This window comes from Pieris brassicae, chromosome Z, assembly GCF_905147105.1.
Source record: "Pieris brassicae chromosome Z, ilPieBrab1.1, whole genome shotgun sequence".
NCBI lineage: Eukaryota > Metazoa > Arthropoda > Insecta > Lepidoptera > Pieridae > Pieris > Pieris brassicae.
In genome coordinates, this window is record NC_059680.1 from 880,767 (window position 1) to 903,129 (window position 22,363).

The 22,363-nt window shown below is 38.0% G+C and overlaps 1 protein-coding gene across 11 annotated transcripts; it reads right to left on the bottom strand.

Annotated features, from left to right (window-relative positions):
• Window positions 1-766: 766 nt before the first annotated feature.
• LOC123718527 (adenosylhomocysteinase-like 1) lies at window positions 767-22,038 on the bottom strand. Of its 11 annotated transcripts, none has more exons than XM_045675126.1 (11): window positions 14,714-14,811; window positions 10,287-10,403; window positions 9,248-9,450; window positions 8,368-8,506; window positions 7,556-7,726; window positions 7,347-7,479; window positions 6,199-6,325; window positions 5,847-5,924; window positions 5,491-5,670; window positions 3,630-3,812; window positions 767-3,473 (listed from the first exon to the last, which is right to left on the bottom strand). In XM_045675126.1, exons 2-11 carry the CDS (start codon window positions 10,378-10,380, stop codon window positions 3,315-3,317), a joined length of 1,467 nt encoding a protein of 488 aa, XP_045531082.1. In that variant the 5' UTR covers window positions 10,381-10,403; window positions 14,714-14,811; the 3' UTR covers window positions 767-3,314. The 11 variants fall into 11 exon arrangements, with proteins under 11 accessions (XP_045531082.1, XP_045531081.1, XP_045531080.1 ...); XM_045675125.1 differs by having other exon boundaries at window positions 10,287-10,437; XM_045675124.1 differs by having other exon boundaries at window positions 14,655-14,811.
• Window positions 22,039-22,363: the final 325 nt, after the last annotated feature.

The window sequence follows — 22,363 nt, forward strand, 5'->3', positions numbered from 1 at the left end:
ACTGGCCACTAGTGGTAACAAGATGCGAAGGGTGCGTAGACGATAAAATCGAGGCGCGGCAAAAAGTTGTTTTCTGCGCGCAACCGTCGAAGGGTACGAACGTGTTCTTCTCAGAACAGTTCGATATCGTGGTCTAACGATAACGCCAATTAACTGTTCTTTTCAGAACATATTATTGTTTCATGACGATAACGTTTACAACTGTCCTTGTCAGGACACATCACTGTTTCATTACGACACGTACTAATCACCTACAGTATGATGTCACCCCTGCCCGACAAGGAGGCCGCGCCATGTTCTAACGGATCCGGATGATCCAATCACGATAGCTAACGACAAATTAAAAGCACGGCAAAGGAAAGTCAAAGATAAAGGAAAAAACCGCCTTCACCAGGACAATTCGTGGGCGTTTACTTCGTACTTTGCTCACTCCAGTGATCTTCCGTCCTACCCTTCAGACGATTGACTACCACACGACCCATGCTGTGGTCAGAGTCTCGCAGGAGGCACGCTTGCGCCAGTCGCTGGAAGATGCCTTTTCCTGCCGAGCTACGGTCGCCAAAACACCCCGAGCTGAGCTGTCAAGGCCTTTCAGGTCGTCAGGGTCTCCCCCTACCATCCTCCAATATCGCTATCCGCAGTATGAGAATCTCTGACATCTCAAAATCAACTAAAGCCATTTAAATGAACCTTGGACAGTTCCCTAAGACATCTTCATTTCGGAGACATTTGTGGACATACACATATAGAAACACAAATATAATTTCTATACTTTATTTATAAAAAAATGGCAACAATCTTACATACACTACATTTAGGCTGTATTTATACATGGCAACGTCTTTCGAGTTTACGTTTTGACATGGATGACATTCTGAAGACGTCAGAGAATAAGCCTAATCCATACTTTAAAGACGTCATCGATACGAAATACTTGATTAAAGCAAAATGACGTTTCGTTTGTTAATGTATTCATAATTTAAATTAAATCAGGTACACAAAATTAGGAATGATAATCTAATAATTAACTAAAGGAAAATAAATAATTCTTTAAATAAAAAATATTCATAATTTTAAACCAGTTGAAAAATACTGTTATGGTAACAAATACAACAAAAATAAGTTTTATTAAATGATTTATGGTAACAAACAATTCCAATGGCAATCTATAAATTATCAGTAAAAACAAAACCTAAATTCACGTTCCATTTTCAAATATTCACTAATACTGAAATTCTGAATTTAAATACAAATCAAACCAGCCACCTAAAAATTACTGTTAAGATAACAAATACAGAAACAAAAATTAAATTTACTGAAGAAACAGTTCCATCTTGAAATAACCATGGCCAATACTGAAATTCTGAATTTAAATACAAATAAAACCAGCCAGTTCAAAATTACTGCAATTCCATTTTTAAATATGCACGGCTAATACTGAAATTCTGAATTTAAATTTACAATACTCATATCTAATCCACATTCGAACGCAATTCCAAATTCAAACAAGCTACCGCAAACACATTCTAAATTCAAGCGTCAAATTAAATTCTATGCAAATACATGTCCTATATTTAAAAAGCTATACCTAAGTTCGCCTTAAATGGACATATTCAACATCTTTACATATAACGCACAACTAATTAACATATAATGAAAATTAAACTAAACCATACATTTCAAATCCAAACAATATTCTATATTCAAATTAAGCTCTTGTATTATTTTCAAATATCCTTGTTTCACTTACATATTGACTATCAGTGTATCTGTAATAGTATGGTTTTACTGGAAAAACTATTCTCTGCATATTTCTTTACATACATCAGCACAAATTTACGTGTAATTTATATAAAATGTAATCATACGTTCCAAATGTAATAATATTGCAACATTTAAAAACAAGCAAGCAAGCAACAAAACAGCAATTCCATTTTCAAACCTCATTACGTAATGTAAATTATATTTTCTATAGTCCAAACGTTCGAAATTCAAAAACATGGTAAAAAACGATTCAAAGCGACAAGTAAAATGATATTATAAGTTTCATTTTCAAACATATTCGATTAAGGAAACGGAAATTGAATTATATATTCAAATTAAACTGTTCCATTTTCAAAAATATCAATTCTTTACACGATATTGCAATCTCGAGACACTTCAAGTTTAGCTTTGCAACAAGTACGATTAAGAATACGGAAATAAAACTATATTCAAAATAAACTGTTCCATTTTCAAAAATATTAATTCTTTACACGATATTGCAATCTCGAGACACTCCAAGTTTAGCTTTGCAACAAGTACGATTAAGAATACGGAAATAAAACTATATTCAAATTAAACTGTTCCATTTTCAAAAATATTAATTCTTTACACGATATTGCAATCTCGAGACACTCCAAGTTTAGCTTTGCAACACATACGATTAAGAATACGGAAATAAAACTATATTCAAATTAAACTGTTCCATTTTCAAAAATATTAATTCTTTACACGATATTGCAATCTCGAGACACTTCAAGTTTAGCTTTGCAACACATACGATTAAGAAAACGGAAATAAAACTATATTCAAATTAAACTGTTCCATTTTCAAAAATATTAATTCTTTACACGATATTGCAATCTCGAGACACTCCAAGTTTAGCTTTGCAACAAGTACGATTAAGAATACGGAAATAAAACTATATTCAAAATAAACTGTTCCATTTTCAAAAATATTAATTTTTTACACGATATTGCAATCTCGAGACACTCCAAGTTTAGCTTTGCAACAAGTACGATTAAGAATACGGAAATAAAACTATATTCAAATTAAACTGTTCCATTTTAAAAAATATTAATTCTTTACACGATATTGCAATCTCGAGACACTCCAAGTTTAGCTTTGCAACAAGTACGATTAAGAATACGGAAATAAAACTATATTCAAAATAAACTGTTCCATTTTCAAAAATATTAATTTTTTACACGATATTGCAATCTCGAGACACTCCAAGTTTAGCTTTGCAACAAGTACGATTAAGAATACGGAAATAAAACTATATTCAAAATAAACTGTTCCATTTTCAAATATCAAAGCATCCGCGTTTCTACCTCGTTTTGTGTTGTGATAGTATCTCATAGTAGTGAATAGTTCAGTTTCAATGGAGCATCTTTTACATATTTAATTATATAAATATATGTTAAATATTAAATAAATTTAAAAGCATTGTTAAAACTATATTCAAATTAAGCTGTTCCATTTTCAAATTTCTAAGCGTCCTTGGGCGTCCTCTTCCGCGTTTCCCGCGTTCTAGCCCCGTTCTATTTGTGCTAGTATCTGTAGTAGTTCGGCTTGAATGGACCGACTTTATTGAGGCCAAGATACTTTGCCTGTTCGTCTGTTAATTCCGTCAAATGAGCGTCGAATGTCGGTAAATGTAACGATGCGACGTACTCGTCCATTTTCTTCGGTAGGAGGTAGACGTCAGCCTGAAACAATTACTAAATTAATTACTGTATTCTGTTTTTAAAGGCCGGCAACACTCGCGTGCCCTTTAGAATTGAATGGGCGAACGGTATCACTTAACATTAGGTACGGAAAAAAGTAGGAGTATATTCATATAAATTTAATTATATATATCTCACCTTATATCTATGCTGTGGCGCGTTATACAGCTCGATCAGCGCCAGGGCCTGGGTGGCAGCTGTCACGGAGACCACGAAAGACGGCAGAGAGGAACAACAGAGATTGGCTAGGCGGCCCTCCGCTAAAAGGACTATGCGTTTATCGTTCGGCCATATTATGTGGTCCACCTTTGGGGAATAGGACTGATTATAGCTTATTGTGTACTCTGTATAATCACTAAAGTTGGCTAAAATACTTTAAAATTCACTCAAGTGCTTTCAAGTTCACTCAAGTACTTTCAAGTTCACTCAAGTTCTTGGCTACGTTATTCAAAGTCCATACACTACCTTTACAAAAAAAGTTTTTCTTTATATTATGTGGAAAAAAAAATAAAAAAATACGTAATACAGTAACCAGATTTGATGACGTAGGACGCTTGTAAACAATCACTTAGCCAGCCCAATACGAACCGAACCAATAGGCGTCCATAGGCGTCAGGTATTTCCGAGCCAATTCGACTGAGGGTCCTTAAAAGAGCGTACCAATTCTTAAAAGGCCGGCAACGCACTTGCGAGCCCCTGGCATTGAGTGCCCATAGGCGTCAGGTATTTCCGAGCCAATTCGACTGAGGGTCCTTAAAAGAGCGTACCAATTCTTAAAAGGCCGGCAACGCACTTGCGAGCCCCTGGCATTGAGGGCCCATAGGCGTCAGGTATTTCCGAGCCAATTCGACTGAGGGTCCTTAAAAGAGCGTACCAATTCTTAAAAGGCCGGCAACGCACTTGCGAGCCCCTGGCATTGAGTGCCCATAGGCGTCAGGTATTTCCGAGCCAATTCGACTGAGGGTCCTTAAAAGAGCGTACCAATTCTTAAAAGGCCGGCAACGCACTTGCGAGCCGTCTGGCATTGAGTGTCCACATGCGTCAGGTATTTCCGAGCCAATTCGACTGAGGGTCCTTAAAAGAGCGTACCAATTCTTAAAAGGCCGGCAACGCACTTGCGAGCCCCTGGCATTGAGTGCCCATAGGCGTCAGGTATTTCCGAGCCAATTCGACTGAGGGTCCTTAAAAGAGCGTACCAATTCTTAAAAGGCCGGCAACGCACTCGCGAGCCGTCTGGCATTGAGTGTCCACATGCGTCAGGTATTTCCGAGCCAATTCGACTGAGGGTCCTTAAAAGAGCGTACCAATTCTTAAAAGGCCGGCAACGCACTTGCGAGCCCCTGGCATTGAGTGCCCATAGGCGTCAGGTATTTCCGAGCCAATTCGACTGAGGGTCCTTAAAAGAGCGTACCAATTCTTAAAAGGCCGGCAACGCACTCGCGAGCCGTCTGGCATTGAGTGTCCACATGCGTCAGGTATTTCCGAGCCAATTCGACTGAGGGTCCTTAAAAGAGCGTACCAATTCTTAAAAGGCCGGCAACGCACTCGCGAGCCGTCTGGCATTGAGTGTCCACATGCGTCAGGTATTTCCGAGCCAATTCGACTGAGGGTCCTTAAAAGAGCGTACCAATTCTTAAAAGGCCGGCAACGCACTCGCGAGCCGTCTGGCATTGAGTGTCCACATGCGTCAGGTATTTCCGAGCCAATTCGACTGAGGGTCCTTAAAAGAGCGTACCAATTCTTAAAAGGCCGGCAACGCACTCGCGAGCCGTCTGGCATTGAGTGTCCACATGCGTCAGGTATTTCCGAGCCAATTCGACTGAGGGTCCTTAAAAGAGCGTACCAATTCTTAAAAGGCCGGCAACGCACTTGCGAGCCCCTGGCATTGAGTGCCCATAGGCGTCAGGTATTTCCGAGCCAATTCGACTGAGGGTCCTTAAAAGAGCGTACCAATTCTTAAACACGTCCGTCTGTCCCCATTTGCAAAAAAAATACTCACTTGACTCCTAACCCGCTCCCATAACAGATCTGGCGTCCTCAATGCGTGGACGTCAATTTCTGTATTGCTATGACCCATGTTGCACACGATGCAGCCGTTCTTCATACGCTCCATGTGCTCACGTGTGACGACTCCCTTATTCCCCGTCGCCGTGATCACTATATCCACTTGTCGTATCACCTGTTGAATGGAGATGTTTTAAATACACGCTGTTGTTTCATGAATTACCGATAAAAGGAAATAATAAATGAATATGTTTTTTCAATACACTGTTGTTTAACGAATTACATGTTTTTCACTACACACTGGTGTTTCATGAATTGCCGATGAAATGAAATAATTTGTAGGCCTCATACCTCAGTTAATTTGACAACTCTGAAGCCATCCATTGCTGCTTGAAGGGCGCAAATGGGATCTATTTCTGTCACATACACCTGGAACATATTAATATAAGATTAATTATAATTCTGTAATGATCACACCCATCGTATAGGGCACCACTCCGACCGGTGCTTAACTAGTCATTCCACTTCTCAATGCAAAACTTTCCTCTCCAAAAACTAAAAATGGCCACCCATAATTTCCCAAACCTCACCAACCGTCACTTAATCTTTCGCCTCTAACACTTAAAACCACAAGAAATAACCCACAAAATCAAAAACGGACACCCATCATTCAATACGCCGCACCAGCCGTCGCTTAACTTACCACAGATCCCAGAGCCTTGAGCGCCTGACAGCATCCCTTCCCGACTTCGCCATAGCCACACACAACAGCCTGCTTCCCACCGAACATTATATCCGTACTGCGTTTCAGCGCATCTATTATACTCTCCCTGTTAAAAAAAGGTCGATACAATATAACATATAACATAGTTTACAAACATATTAAACTGCTAAACCACTTTGAAGCAACACAGGACAACATCTGTCAGGTCCTCTAGTAAATGTTACATATGTCAGGGAAATGTTCTAATCGAGTCAATAGACAGATGAATTTTATTATTGCTTTGGTTAATAATTGAGAATCATTACATAACGAATAAAACCACGAATATTGTACTACTACTAGTGTATATACGGCCGAGCAAATTTATCGAGCAAGGTTCCATTTTGACTTTGGACAGTGCGTTCAGGGAACGCGGGGTTGTTCTGATTGAGCATTGCAGTGATGAGACATTGAACCGAGTTGGATCTATGATTTGTGGTTGAGTAGATTGTGATTAAAAGTGACAGCGATGCCTTGAACCCGCAGCTCGTTACAATTTAAGCTAAAGTTATTTGTAATAAGGATTAATAAATTGTTAAAAGAGGAGGAATAAATTGTTAAAAGGAATCAATCCAAATTAAATACTGTACGACAATTATTCGTGTACTTTGTACTCGCACTTCCGTCCGTAACCATTTAACGATTGTTAAATGATTACTTTAAAATAATATTATTCTTATTTTATTTGTGATTCCATAGTCATCTATGGAATCACTATTACTGTTGACATTTGAATAATCGTTACAGAACTATCAACATTGGCAAATTAAATAAACTGGTTAATATTAACAGTTTAGGCAGGCAGGCAGTCATGGCACACAGTAACACTATTGCTCCGACATAATATTTTTTTTACGATCATTTATTTGTAGATCTGTTAATATTGGCAAATCATATAAATCACTAGTGTCAACGATTTTAACTGATTATACTTAGACGTTCTATTTATAAGCTGTGTCAATGACAATGACAGCTGACAATATCGCCATTGCATAGTAAGTAAGTAAGACGACTCCAATATAATTTATCAAAATAGATCAAGCTAGAGACTTATACATGGTGTTAAATTCTTCGTAAAAAAAACTCACCGGCAAGAATACAAGTTGTCAAACTTGGTTTTAGTGACCGAGTCGTTGACATTCATCGCTGGAACGCACAATTTCCCCGCTTTACTCAGCTGGTATAGTCTGTGGACGCCTGTCACACTCTCTTCTACTATACCTGGAATTTGTTTTATTTTTTGTGTAAGTAGGTAAGTGTATGTAAAATATACGTGACTTTAAGAACATCTATTTACCTTTGATCTGTTTAAAAGCAGTTGGGTGCTTCTTAAGCATGAGGTGTGTAGCGTCACCACCATCATCAAGAATCATGTTTGGCTGCCAAGAGGATGCCGGCGTACAACATTGATCTATACACCACCAGAATGCCTCTTCACTTTCGCCACGCCAGGCGAAAATCGCAAAACCTATATATTTAAATCAAAATATTTAGGACCTAGAGCGATTTGGCCATAATCCCTACTGGACTGGTACTGGACTGATGGTACAGGGTGTCACATAAGACAGCGTCAAGCCGAAGTCGAATGATGCCATTCCAACTATATAAATTGTATAGACCCTCTGATCTTCCAATATATCGAACTGTCCGACTGGTATTTCAAGCAAATATATTTTTTCTGAGAGCAGTGTTGGCACTTAGCGTGCCACTCTCAACCCTGAGGTTCGAGCCCTGTGCGGGTCTGTCTATGTACGCAGCACTCGTACGAAGGAAAACATCATGAGCAAAACCGGCCTTACACCCGAAAAATCGACGGCATGTGACACGCACAGAAAACTGATCACATATTTTCTATTAGAAAAACCAAAAAATCGGGAAAGAGATGAACAAATCTGAGGGTCAGAAGAATCTTAAAACAAAAGAAGTAGTTAAAACCTGCTTTTTTTCTATATAACAAACGACAAACAGGCAGAAGGCTGTTCTCAACTCACGACTACCCTACCTCGAATAGTTAGGAAATACTTCAATGTGCTGGTTGAATGCTCAGTTTGTAGGACGTCGAGGTGATACGGCATATTCTAAAGACTTTAAAAAAAAATGTAAACTTACCAGCATGCGCCAGCGCAGCAGCTACTTCGTTCTGCGTGCTATAGATGTTACAGGCCGCCCAACGGACGGTCGCTCCCAGCGCCGCTAAAGTTTCTATAAGTACCGCCGTTTGTGCGTTAATGTGAGTGCATCCAACGATCTGGAACAATTAGTCACTTAGTTATGTCATAATAATAATATCATAAGGAGGGGTCCAGCCCTTCCTTCGACCTAAAAGGATTCCTCTGATGGCGTCATCATAATTATTGTAGCGACGCATTGAGGGAGGTGCTCTTCCAACCTAAAGAGAGGATCCTCGACCAGTCTACTAGCCACTGACTGGCCCGAAGATGCCAGTGGCTTATGTCGAAGGGTTGCTTATATACTCAGCTGGAAAATCTTCGATCAGCGATGAGCCACATCATCGGAGTTGAGAAAGTATCGGGTTTATAAAAAAGTACACATAGTACTTTTTTACACAGGGGTGTTTTTCTCAGGTGCACACAGACTGCTCATCTGATGTTAGGTGATACGGTGGCCAGAAGGCAAGTCTGTTGCCAATGAATCTGTACGCTCTCGAAGGACCCTTTTGGAATTTGATCGGAAACACTCCAATGGGCAGCTGGTTCCATCTAGAATTAAGCTGCAAAAAGTGCCTTAAAAACTGTTGGGGAACGCCGGACATCGAAGTGATGTGGGTGAAATTTCATGTTCTATCGAGCATTAATAATAATCATAACATTCGCCCGAGCGATGAAGGTAAACATCGTGATGAAGTCGGCTTGCCTCAGCCCCAAAAAGTCGACGGCCTGCGTCAGGCACAGGAAGCTGATCACCTACTTGCTTATTAGATTAACAAATGATCATGAAACTGATACAAAAATTCCGCAAAAAGACTTACCTTTGCCTCCTTCAATGGCTTGTCGTCTTTGGCTCTAGCCCTCAACGCCATAATCCCAGGCATCTCCTGTTCAGCAATTTCGATTTCTCGTCTTCCAAAAGCATGCTGCTCCACATTGCGCACACAGTATGGTGGATTTGGTTGACCAGCGGCGATAGCTTTCTCATGCGGCTGGACACCTTCGTCTTCATCTGACGATGACCCTGGAACATTTATATTATCTTTTACATACAATTATTGTTCATTATCAATGCTTCAGCGATCGTGATCACATACAGAGTTGATATTTTTATTTATTTCCTTAAAATCTCCTTAAAATGCTGCCATACTGCAATATGCCGGATTGATTAAACTCATATAACATAGGCTATATTATTTTGAAAAGTTACGGTATAAAATTACGATAGTGTAACCCAAATGAAAAATACCAATAAAGATGCCTACATGCAGAGGAAACTATTGACAATTCAAGTGCAGCACAATGCACTATAGTTTTACAGAAGACAATATCTACAGTAAATTAATTTTGCCTTTAAAAGTCTATTTACCGAAAATCGTGCTACAACCAAGTTAATGTGAATAATTACATAGAGTATATCTATTTGTTATACACACAGCTGAGAGGCATTTTGTATTTTCGCTGTCAACACATATTCAAGACAAAACTTAATAAATTTAAGACTTGACTCCTCCAGTCACTCCAATCTATCAAGTTAGCAAATTTGAAGAATTTTTACGTTTACAAACCCGTAATTTTGACTCTTGTATAACTCTTCTATTATTAGTTATTAATTATTGTTCGATATCGGGAACTGTCTCATCAACAGTATCATGAGATCGATCATATAACAAAGAGACTTCTACTCTGTCCGTTTTCTTCCATTTCCCTAAAAATTGCGTATATATTCAAACCTCTCGTGCCGATAAACTCCGAAAAATTTTAACTGACTTTGTTGTATTTGTGAATGTGGTAGTTCCGAAAACTATTTGTACCCCAAAGTAAACCACGCGAAACACTATTTTATAGCACTGTACTTACAGAAATCACTTCTCCCGGATATAATGGAATGTCTCTTCTTCAATGATGGGTCTTCCACTGTTATAGTATTTTTTAATATTCCTGATGTAGGCATTGTTTATACTGGCGAACTCAAGTCTATCAACGAATTTCGTGTTACAGATAAGTTGAACTTTGATTTTACAAAAGTTTTTTTATTAATAAATTAACACAAAAATAAATAATACCAAACAAATAATAATCTTATTAGTGGTGGTGCTAACTTATCGGTTTGTATTCTGGCCCCTTAGCGAGAAAGACGAAATTTCTCTTCTTATTTTCGAGCGGAAGATCAGCGAGAATCTTTGGTTTGCGATTTGGCGTATTCGCTACAATGAAGAATTTTATAACACCCTTGACGATGCCAAAATCTTCCAACGGGCAACAGGCTCAAGTGGTTGGGACATGTGCACCGAATGGCGGACGACAGAACCCCAAGGTCCTTGCTGAACTGACAACCTGGTGACAAGAGAAAACCCGGTAGACCGAGGCTACGTCGGTGGGATGGAATTGTCAAGAGAAACAATATGGGTTCGAAGTTGGACGCAGGGAGCACTGGAGAGATTGCAATGGCAAAGTGTACTTGAGGAGGCTAAGGCCCACAAGGCGCTGTATAGAGATTGGTAATGATGATGATGATATGTCTTATTCATTACAGACATTATACTACATTAAAATCTAAAATACGCCATTATCCCAAAGTTGAGGATATAATATCTTATCGAAAGCTTTATTCAAATATTTTCTTTAAAAGTTTACCGTATCGACGGGATGAACATTAAATGTCATTAAGTTGACAGTCACGAAACCCGTGAACATTTTGTATTGGATTTTTTTTTTCGTTATTTTCCAAGGTTTTCTATCGTTATTCTGACAGAGTCGGAGATAAGAAAATAACCATGAAAGAACAGTCTAACCGTTCTCGAGTTATTAACCCATTTAAAAATACCTTTTATTGAATTGACCAACTCAAGTTATTTATTCCTTGAACTTAGAGAAAGGTTTTTATGAATGCTATTATGGATATTTGGGAAAAGCAAACAGTCTCTGTGTTTCATTTGTTGGTATGTTACGCGTTCGCGGGGTCAGTCCAGCTAGTAGCTGGACTGCCTTATGGTTCCGTTGCCAGCCTATCCTTTCCTTTATTTTTAAAATATATTTTATTGCTATTATATAACCGGACCTAATTCAAGGCAATACCTGGAACTAATGTTGTATAACTAATTTACTACGCTGATATGAGTTGAAGATTGTTAGGAACTATTAAATTATATCAGTTTTCTATATTTGTTTCATAATAGGCAAGTACCTAAACGAAATACCCATGACAATTTCTGAATTAGCCACGCGTCATCACGGTGAATTTGTGAAAGAAGAAGGTGCTCTTTCTCCAACCTAAAGGAAGGATCTTTTACCAGTGACGAGAGCACAGACTAGACCGAAATGTCGAGATGAATGCTCAGCGGGAAATGCTGGACTGGTTGTAGGCGCAGATTGTAGACATAATAACAAACAGACCCAACCTAAAGCCTTGAGTATTAATTGCTAGCGGCCTATACCATCTTTGCATGGTTGGCTTTTTTAATTGACTTATGAAAAATACATGTAATTTTCCTACAATGTTCAGACCTGAATAAAATCTGTGCAGTAATTTTTGAGTTTGAATAAATATAAGCTCTACAGGTTTTCTATATAACTAAAACATTCTTCGCAAGGTAGCGTTCGTAGGCCTCGTTTTTTCTTCGACTTTATAAATACCACCACGAAAAAGTTATTTTCATTAATTAATTAATATATATGACACTTAAGTACATCGTGGCTTTCTATTGGTAAAAGAATTTACAATTTTTTCTTAACATCGTCCACAATTTAAAAGAAGCAGTTAAATGACTTGAGTCACTAATGCAGAGTTGGAGATGCTACTGAAACCTAACATAGATGTTACTATATTACTAGCTGTGCTCTGCGGTAGTACATCTATTGTCTATAGTTGCCGCAGCATATATCTTTATTGGTTCACACTATCGAATATGCCTCATTGTAGGGTTCTAAAAGTCTGTAGATTAACAGCCTTTTCATTGCAATCAATCAAATCTCTCCTTTTTATACATATATTGAGCGCAGTGTTGGCCTAGTGGCTTCAACATGCGACGCTCATCCCCGAGCACACAGGTTCGATACCCGGCTATGTACGCATTTAACATTCGCTCGTACAGAAAACTTCGTGAGGTAACCGGCTTACCTTACACGGGCGTGTTTCAAACACAGACTGATCACCTACTTGCCTATTAGATTGACAGTGACCATGAAACAATAACAGAGATCTGAGGCCCAGACCTAAAACCGTTTTAACCACAAATTTTCCAGGGGTTTCCAACTCTTTCAATTATTATTTCTGATCCAGAGATTACATCACAATCTTTACCTCTGAATACAGATTATATCCATACATGGCGGATACGCCAGTGCACGATGCAGTGTTATCGATTCCATACTTTAACTGGAGTTTTACGAAATCTTCAATAATAAAATCCATTTTAACTACACTAGTTCATGTGTACCTATAATCTTATAAATGCAATGACGTCACAAGTTAAAACGCGCTATCGAAACAGTTCCCGCTGAGCATATATAAATCTCGATATTTCGTACTAGTCTGTGCCTTCACTGGTAGAGGATCCTCCCTAAATGATCAGAGCATCTTTCTTCCTCCACAATATTGTACCTCTTGCTGATAAAGAAAGTCTCGGAACGACGACCTGAGAAGACGTGGTCTTATTTTGTATTTCATTCACTGTAGTGAGCCGTCCTGGCCTTGATTACTCCAGGACGTCCTTGTGCTAGCCGTGCACCTATCTGGGGCAGAGCTAAGCTCGCCAAAAACAGCCCGAGCTGAGCTGTCAAGGTCATTCAGGCCCATAAATCCCGAGGTTCAAATCCTGGCACAAACTTAACCAACTTGAAAACAATAAGTGGAACCTTAGAAGTAATCCCGAACCAATTCGACATAAGGGCACTTTAAAATGGCGTATTGGAAAAGGCAGGCAACGCACTCGCGAGCCTTGTGTGTGTGCGAGTGCCCATGGGTCACCTAACTGCCAGCCTAATTACCTTCGTTAATATGCCAAAAATATTGACATATAAAGGTCACGCAGTCTCCAATAAAAGTGATATTCAGAAACGAGACAACACCATCTATGTAAAAATCCATCACATTCGCATTAGGAAACGCTCAGAGTTAAAGATACGTGAATCGAAATCAGCTGAACGGACTGTCGCGAAATTTAAAAAAAAACACATGACAACGAAACCGCGTAATGATAACCAATTATCCAAAGAGACCGAACATACATACATAGATATATACTAGAGCTTGTCATTTGTAAGAAAAGGGAACTCATGTATAAACTGTCACTAAGCACAACTTCAAAGAACCGACAAGTATATTAGTAAATTCGTCCAATTGACTTGTATCCAGGTCATAAAGTATTACACCTTCGTTTTAATTAATCAGTAAAACAATCTTTAAAAAAATTATAATATTGTTATGGCACTGAATTAGTTTTTATAAAGTAAAAATGAACTATTTCATTTGCAATATTATTTTATAACTTATTCAAAATAAATTTAAAAAAAACAATACACCACAAACACTTAATGACAGAGTTAAGGCCTTGATAAAAATGTCAAAACATTTATATTCGAAATATAAATTTGATCACAGACAACACCCAAGATTCGTACAGCAAACATGAAAGCGAAATTTCTATTCTAAATTTGAAATCAAGCCTACATCTATGAAACTCGCAATGCGTATTAATCACAGATTCATGAAACAAATGTAACGCAACGCTATTCTAAATATGAAATTAATTCCACCGTTTTATTCACAAATAACTCATCCTTAATAATTGAAGACAACACAAATTTGTCGAATAAATTTAAAATTTCAAACGCCGAACCAAATTTGAAACGCGACCAATAAATTGACAAATTAGCAACACCTAATCACCGATATAACCCAAAATTTGTAAAACGAATTTGAAATTTCTATTCCAAATTTGAAATTAAGCCTATATCTATGAAGCTCACAAAGCATATTAACCACAGTTTCATGAAACAAATGTAACGAAACGCTATTCCAAATTTAAAATTAATGCGACCGTTTTGTTCGTAGATGGAACACAAATCGAACAAATTTAAAATCTGCATTTCAATGCCGTTCCAAATGTGTAACGCGACCAATTAATTGACAAATTCGCAACACCTAATCACAGATAACACCACAGATTGTGTGAAACTTAAAAACGGCATTTCCACAACATTCTAAATTTAAAAAATACTACACACAAATCGATAACCACAGGTTACGTCACCAAATATAATTCCAATTTCGAAAATAAACCAACAGATTAGTATTATTTACAAAAACTGTCCACAGATCACTCGTATTACGTGTTAAATAAATAAAAATATCAAAAACACTGCACTCGCGTGCTGCACTCGGTGCTTGACCGTCAACTGAAGTGAAATGTGTTGGCTTATTGCAGAGTCGGCTTTTTAACTTTAAAGGTTAATAGATCAACCGAGTTGGGGCCTTTTTACTTAGTAAAATCCATAAATTTAAGACATATGTAAACAAGCTTTTTTTCTATTATTTGTATTTAAGGCCCTAAGTCGCTTCGGAACTACATCAGTGGTCTTAACCATTAACTGAGTATTTCTGATAAGATTTTACGACACTAACGAGTCGAAGCCTTTGTAAGAATCACGACGAACAAATAAACCCAAGGCAATAATATTTCACGTATTACGGAATATAAAATATTTATTTCCCAAAAAATATTTCCTTCCAACATTGGAATTGAAGTTTGAAAATATTGTTCAAGATAATTAATAAAGGTCTAGCTCCCACACCTCTCCCTCTCTTACTTCGTTTTTAGCTCACAGTAAGCTTCTATCCTGCCAGACTATTGACCACTCCACGGCCCGGCGCCGGAGGTCTAACTCAGAACGCACGTGTGCCAGTCGTGATAAAATCCTATCAGAGCTACGCCAGAGAACCGCCAAGGCCCGTTACACCAGCAGCAGTAACAGTTCGGAGTAGATTCACCCATTTAAATTATTGGTAATTGGCCTTTTTTGATACATGGGCCTGGCAAGGTATCACATAACACTTGATCGTAATGTTAGCGATAGTGGTGACAGAGCATTGGCGTTGCCGGTCTTCTATTGGAATTGCGTAAATAAAGCTTTATGGACCGTTACGTTTATCCCGTTTTATCTTTGGTAAACATCACAGAGACAGTTAAACATTTGCATTACAATCAGACCTTGATGTCTGGCAAGACGTGATTATAATTTAAAAATGTAGTCAAAAAATAATTTATGAACGTCTTAAATCTGTAAACCAGACATATGTTTATAATACCTTAATTTCAATCAAGTCATTTACACAATTAGATACAAAATATTCATTAAGAAGTATTGAACAATTGTAATACAGCCAAGGACTAATGTATCAAGGCACACATAACACACATTAAAAAAAAAACTTTTAAAAGTACACATTAACAACATACCTATAAAATAACAAAAGTAAATGAATAGAACAAATATCTATTTACGAAACAAGAAAAATGTGCAATTATTTATTTATATCTGTGAACGAGCGTGTAAGAAATTATTACCGTCCATTAGTCATATAATGCCTGTTTTAAAATCGATGCGATCTACCTGCACTTTTGTTAAAATATTGTATATTTTGTTACCAACAATTATTTTAACTTATTATGAAATAATTTCATAACACAATGTACATATCTAGGCCAACTCTAAAGTTTTCTCACTAAGAGAACGTAATTATTTGAGATATAAAGTGTCTTTGAACCGAAATATAGATCTTCGAGCGTCCTGAACCTGACCAATCAGCAGGCACCAGACCAGTAGTGTTCAGCAGCTGAATCCAACATTAAAAAACCTGGGACACTTCACAGATGAAGGGGCTTGTCTTCGGTCGTTCGACTGTGACGAAAGAACCGACTAAACGGTGGTTCATGTTGACTATCCATCTTTCGAAAGATCCAGGTACGATCTGATCCTCAATTCTGTCATAAGGATATCCTGGGCTATCCAACATACTGCATGAGCACAGATCGCAGCTGGAAAAATTATGCCATAAACAAATGTCAGAATGATAAATAACACAAGAGGTAACGTGGGTCCCGACGGCCAGCTCAGACTCGCTCATAAATATCATGAGGATATTTACGGAGGAATCGATGCCCTGCCCTGGCGGGAGACGGGAAGTCTTTTAATGAAATAGCCTTTTAGAGGGGAAGAAATGGAGCAATGGCTTTACTTCACGGCCACAGTTCAGCCTGATCGCCTGGTGGGCTACTATGTAGTGATAAAAAAAAAAAAAAAAAACATTTCAATTCTTAAAAAACTCCTGAAACATCGACCCAGTAAATTATGTAAGCTATACAGAATGAAGAAATCTTTGTAAGGTATTGTATATGTATACTCTGGACCCTCCGAACCTATTTAGAAAATTACTTTACCAATGGACAGCCACTTTATTTCTAACTGTTATTAGTTAAATAATAAAAATTAATTTTTCGTGGTAGTCCCATTTCTAAGATCAAAGAAGAAACGTGGCTAGTGAAACACCGTTTTCACCAATATCATGAGCGATTCGTGAGGATGGGTTTTTGGGTATATTTTCAATGTTACGAGTTAAATATGTAACACTCTTCAGCCCTTGACATTAACTAGCCGCTTCCATACAATGTTACCACTGCATTGGATCAATTGGGCACGATTGACCGATGATATTTACACAATATTAACACTTATACACCTAAACATAAGAACTATATTACTATAACCAAGACAACGGCCTTGGATCGTACATATATTAAGGTAAATTATTCTGTTCGGAAATTCGAGCTCAATTCTTCAACAATTTTATTTTAAAGATTACAGACGACTAACGGACGGAAGGCTCACCTGATGTTAAACTCAAAGTTAAAAATAATTTATTCATATAGATAACACAATGTACACTTATGAAGGTCAAAAAAAGAAATATACATTAAATGCTTCTAATTTTACATTTACTGCCAGTTCTCAAATCAAGGGCGTAGAACGGGAGAGAAAAACTGGCAATAAACTTTCCGCCACTCTTTTGAATCGCCATTGTTTTATGTATTAGACAACGTTTGTAACGAGATGCAACCATCACACCATGTTCCACATGACATCAGCAGGAGGCATGGTGTCATAGGAGCACGCACTTACACAACACGCAAATACATAGTCGAAATAACTACATACTATGGACACTAAATCTTTACTATTGCATACACTTTAAACAGTTAAAACTTTTTAACTGTGTCAATTGGTTAGTCAAAGGTGAACTAGTATAACAAATGTGTTAACTCTATAGAGGCCAAACGGATTTGTAACGGAAAATTTGAGAGTTTTTATGACCTTTAAACCCTTTTTTGACCATACAATAATCATCTTACGGTGCCTCTCCGTGGAGGTTGGCAGTCAGGCTCATGAATGTCCTCTCGTGTGCCAGATGCAGCAACTCTACCAACTCGCTGTTTATCCTGGATTAGCCATTACAATTAATTGAAGGAGGTGGTGGTTCATGGCTTTCAACACGTGGCCCAGGTACGTCCGTCCGTACAAACGTCCTTTGTTTATTGTTAAACAGTAATTTACACTGTTATACAGAGGAAATATTTGTATAATTCTTCCACCATTAGAACCCTATGTTATTCCTTATTATAAAGTAGAGATAAATTTGTTTATAGGGGGCAAACGGGCAGGAGGTTCACCTGATACCCTACCTGACCCTAAGTCGAATTGGTTCGGAAATACTGCAGTGAGCAGCTGTTTCAGCCCGATGACGTCACACCTTAACACGCGCTATCGAAACATTTCCCGCTGAGCATATATACATCTCGACATATCAAACTAGTCTGTCCCTTCCCGACAGAAAAGGCTCGTAGGCCTCGACATACACTGACGGATCCGGACGATCCAATGACCGTAGCTAACAATAAATTAAAAGCCGCCCGCGCGATCAATAATAATAAAAATAGCCAAACCCAGATTAGGGCAAAAAACCGCCTTCACCGGGGAAGGCGGTTTTACTTCGTACTTCGCTCACTCCAGTGAGCTTCCGTCCTGCTCTTCAGGCGATTGACCACCCCGCGACGGCCCAAGCCGAGGTTCGAGTCTCCCTTGCGCTAGCCGAGAGATAAAACGCCATTCAGGCCGAGCTACGCTCGCCAAAACAGCCAGACCTGAGCTATAAAGGCCCTTAAGGCCAACAGCGAGATTCCATTCAAAAAAAAAGAGAACTAGTCTGTGCTTCACTGGTAGAGGAGGATCTTTAGGTCGAAAAACATCCTACCGCAACAACATTATTCATCGAAATAGTAAAAAATATCTTTAACATCTATTTTCATACATTTTAAATTAAAACTCTGTATAATGAAACAATGCGCGTATTGTTTCATTGTCTTTCGTTGAAATTACGACTATTTTTTAACTGCGACTCCATCTGTATAACGATCTTCCTCGACAAGCTTTCTCTTTAGTAGATTACGTTTGAAGTAATCTTAAAATAATACATATTATAATTCTTTCATTGCAACGCAGGTGCAACCAGCGTCTAACCTCATTTATAATGAAAAACGAAATTCCACTCCACCTGGACCTCCACAACTAAGGGTTTAAAGGCAGGTTCTGACCGGCTACACCCACCTCTGAAGTATTTCCCAACAAAATCCTTTAAAGGTCCTTTAAAAGCGTACCAATTCTTAAAACTCCGACAACGCGTCCATGAGGGTCACTTAACATCAGGCGAACCCCCAGCCCGATTGCCCTCAATTCTATAAAACAATATCAAAAATCTCTGTTCTCTTCTTTTAGTGCCTCTCCACTACTGGAGGTTGGCCGTTGCAAAACCCATCCGCTCCGTAACGTTTTTTTAATAATATCATTAACATAGTTTCAATTTCCCAGAAGTATACACATTGGTACCCTGGTGCTATGAACACACTACCACAGGGTTGGCCTAAAAAATACTCAGGCAGAAGTTCCTCCGTCGAGTTGCAAGTACATCGATATATCTGGTGTATTTCCACGAGTTATAAATAACATGGACCAAATACTGTAACGTTTAAATGACCTACATTGATGTCCATATATTTTAGTAATATCGAGCTACAACTATCTTTTTCTCATAGATCAGCCTTCTGTGCCTAACACAGGTAGTCACAAAAGTCTCAAGTATTCAATAAATAGAATCCATTGGTACATAACCAACGACGAAGTTTGTGAACACCTTGAAATGAGAACAGTCAAAGAGGAAATTCGTCCATTCGACTGGCAGCTAAATTAAGCGGTTGATCTGTCACCCGAACAATCGTGATCGCCACCTCACCATAGAACAGTATGTGAGACGACTAAAACGTGACCACATTCTAGAGTTATAAGACTGGCAGTAGCTCTTGACAGTAGATGAGTAGATGCTTCAAATGGAAAGCCACTCCACATGACAGCACCACAGCACACATTCGCTAATAGCTTTAGGCTGATTGCAAATTCACGCAGAAGATAAGAAACCATTGGTGCACGGCAGTGATTTACCACCTTCCTAGGAGTGCCATACTTTGGCCAAATGGGTAGGCGTGAAGTGATGCAATAGGTTCGCCTTGATGTATTCGCGTTTCGTGCGGCTCACCGCAGAGAGAGATTCCCATACCCTATCTCCCCTTCCCAAAAAATATAAAGGTCCGGAACAAAAAAAAAATCAAGCGATAGAATATCAATATCTTATAGCCGCGTATATATATATCAATACATATTCAACAGGAAATACCATGTACAAATGAGAGAAGAGGAACGTGATCAATCGATCCTGAATGACCTTCGGATATATACTGATGGCTTAAAAACAGGGCGTGGCTCCGGCGCTGGCGTTTTCTCTCTTGATATCAACAAACACCTATCCTTAGGCACACACAGTTCGATTTTTTTATGAGAATGTGTCGCTGGAACTGAAGCAGCCAGATCCGTGCAGAGGTTAGAAACTTCTATTAAGTTCGTAAGCGACAGTGCGTTACTGATGGAGTTAAAAAAACGACAAACAACAAACTGATACTGGACTGTCACAATGCACTGGAGGTGATAATCCTGACAAACAGCATTACACTACAGTGGATGTCTCGGCAATGATGCTGTAGACAATATTGAGAAGAGAGGCTTCGAAATGATGCAGGCTGGCCTGTAGGAGCTCCTTCCTTTGCCCTTTTACCCTCCTTACATTATAATAAAAAATTAAATATCAGATATCATTTAGTTAAAAATTTCATAATGACTTTTTATCTCTTATGTCTGTTTTCAATTAATGATCATAAACAAAAATCTGTCTCTTTCATGAATTTGCTTTTGCTAAAAGAACACAATTAGACAAAGGACATGTTATAATGTGTAATCAAAATGTTTATCAGTTCAAGTCATAAGTCAACCGATACACTTGATGCAATTTTCACATATTTCTATTGTAATATACTTGTATCCTAACTATTTTCGAGCTGTGTCATGACTGCAACAGATCTTAGATCAAGCATCATCGCCTTAGCTGAATGCGAAGCACACAATGAATACTTCAGTTGTACCTGCAGTTACCACATTGTACAAACAGTAATAAAACCCTAGTCACGGAATGTGCAACTTAATATGTAGCCCAAACCTTTTGTTGTGATTCAAGTGCAATTTTTATGTAATTAAGAATAAATCTAGACCATTATCTCACTGATATGCTATATGTGGTTAGTGAATCATGTTATGTATAACCTGCAGTGAACACTATTTCACAGTAGAGTTGACGAATTTGTTGAGCCAAGCATTCATAAGTTTCCATATAAAATACAATTTACTTAGTGATTATAAATTAAAGTATTTAAAATGAGCAGTGTTGGCCTAGTGACTTCAGCATGCGACTGTGGAAACCAGCTTACCTAGACACAAAAAGTCAACAGCATGCATCAGGCACAGAAGGCTGCTCACCTACTTGCCTATTAGATTAACAGATACAGAAATCTTAGGCCGCCACCTTCAAAGGTTGTAGCGCCATTGTTTTATTTTATTTTTTATTTTTATTTTAAAAAAACTATTACTTACCGGTATAAGAAGTAGAGCTATATGAATCCGCAGAAGAGGCCGAGAGCGATCTGCTCCTATAGCGCGCTGCCTTCTTTAAAGCACCTGATTTGACGCGTTGCCCTTCGAATTTCCCAGCATTACCATCTGTGTTTCCACCTCTTACTTGCCCAGGATCTGTTACAGGACTGTCAGTGGGAACATTCGCGTTCACTACACTTTCCTTTCGTAACATATTTGGTTCGCCGTGCCCCTCAGACATTTCTATTGTTTTCTCTTAAAGACACTTAACACTTTAAAAAATTTAATATGACGATCGAACCGAAATAGATATAAGACAAAATGTAGTCGTCCATTTGTTATGAAATTAAATATAAATTCAAAAATATCACACTCGCAGTGATTATTATTTCGTTATATTAGTGCGTTGGATCAAACTATTGTTAGGTATCAATACTATTATCTATGAACATTTACACTGATATTCAATAGATCCACGGAAACACTCCACCTATCTATAAAATTAAAAACATTATTTCTCATCTCATTCCCGAATTTGCAAACCGATAATATATCCCCCCGCCAGCTCTTTGAAATGTCAAATTCGATTTTTCAAGTGTAGTCCCCGGTATTAAAGAACATCGGTTTACCGGTAATTGTAATAACTAACCGGTTTTCAGCAATATACTATTTGACATAATTATTTTAGTATAATTTATGAGTATTGTAGGTATAAAATATTGAATTGATAGTGATCCGCATAAAGCATGTTTTTAAAATGCATTATAAATTAAAATAACTTAGAATTGATCATCAATTTCTCCAAAAATTCAAACACAAAAATATTTAATTTTATTCGCTAGTCACATTAC

Coding starts and splice junctions, on each gene's coding strand:
- LOC123718527 (XM_045675116.1), bottom strand. CDS start 21,753: ATGTCTGAGGGGCACGGCGAACCAAATATGTTACGAAAGGAAAGTGTA. Junction 9,451..21,512: donor TAGCTCTACTTCTTATACCG/GTAAGTAATAGT, acceptor TAAATGTTCCAG/GGTCATCGTCAGATGAAGAC. Junction 5,671..5,846: donor GAGTTGTCAAATTAACTGAG/GTATGAGGCCTA, acceptor TCCATTCAACAG/GTGATACGACAAGTGGATAT.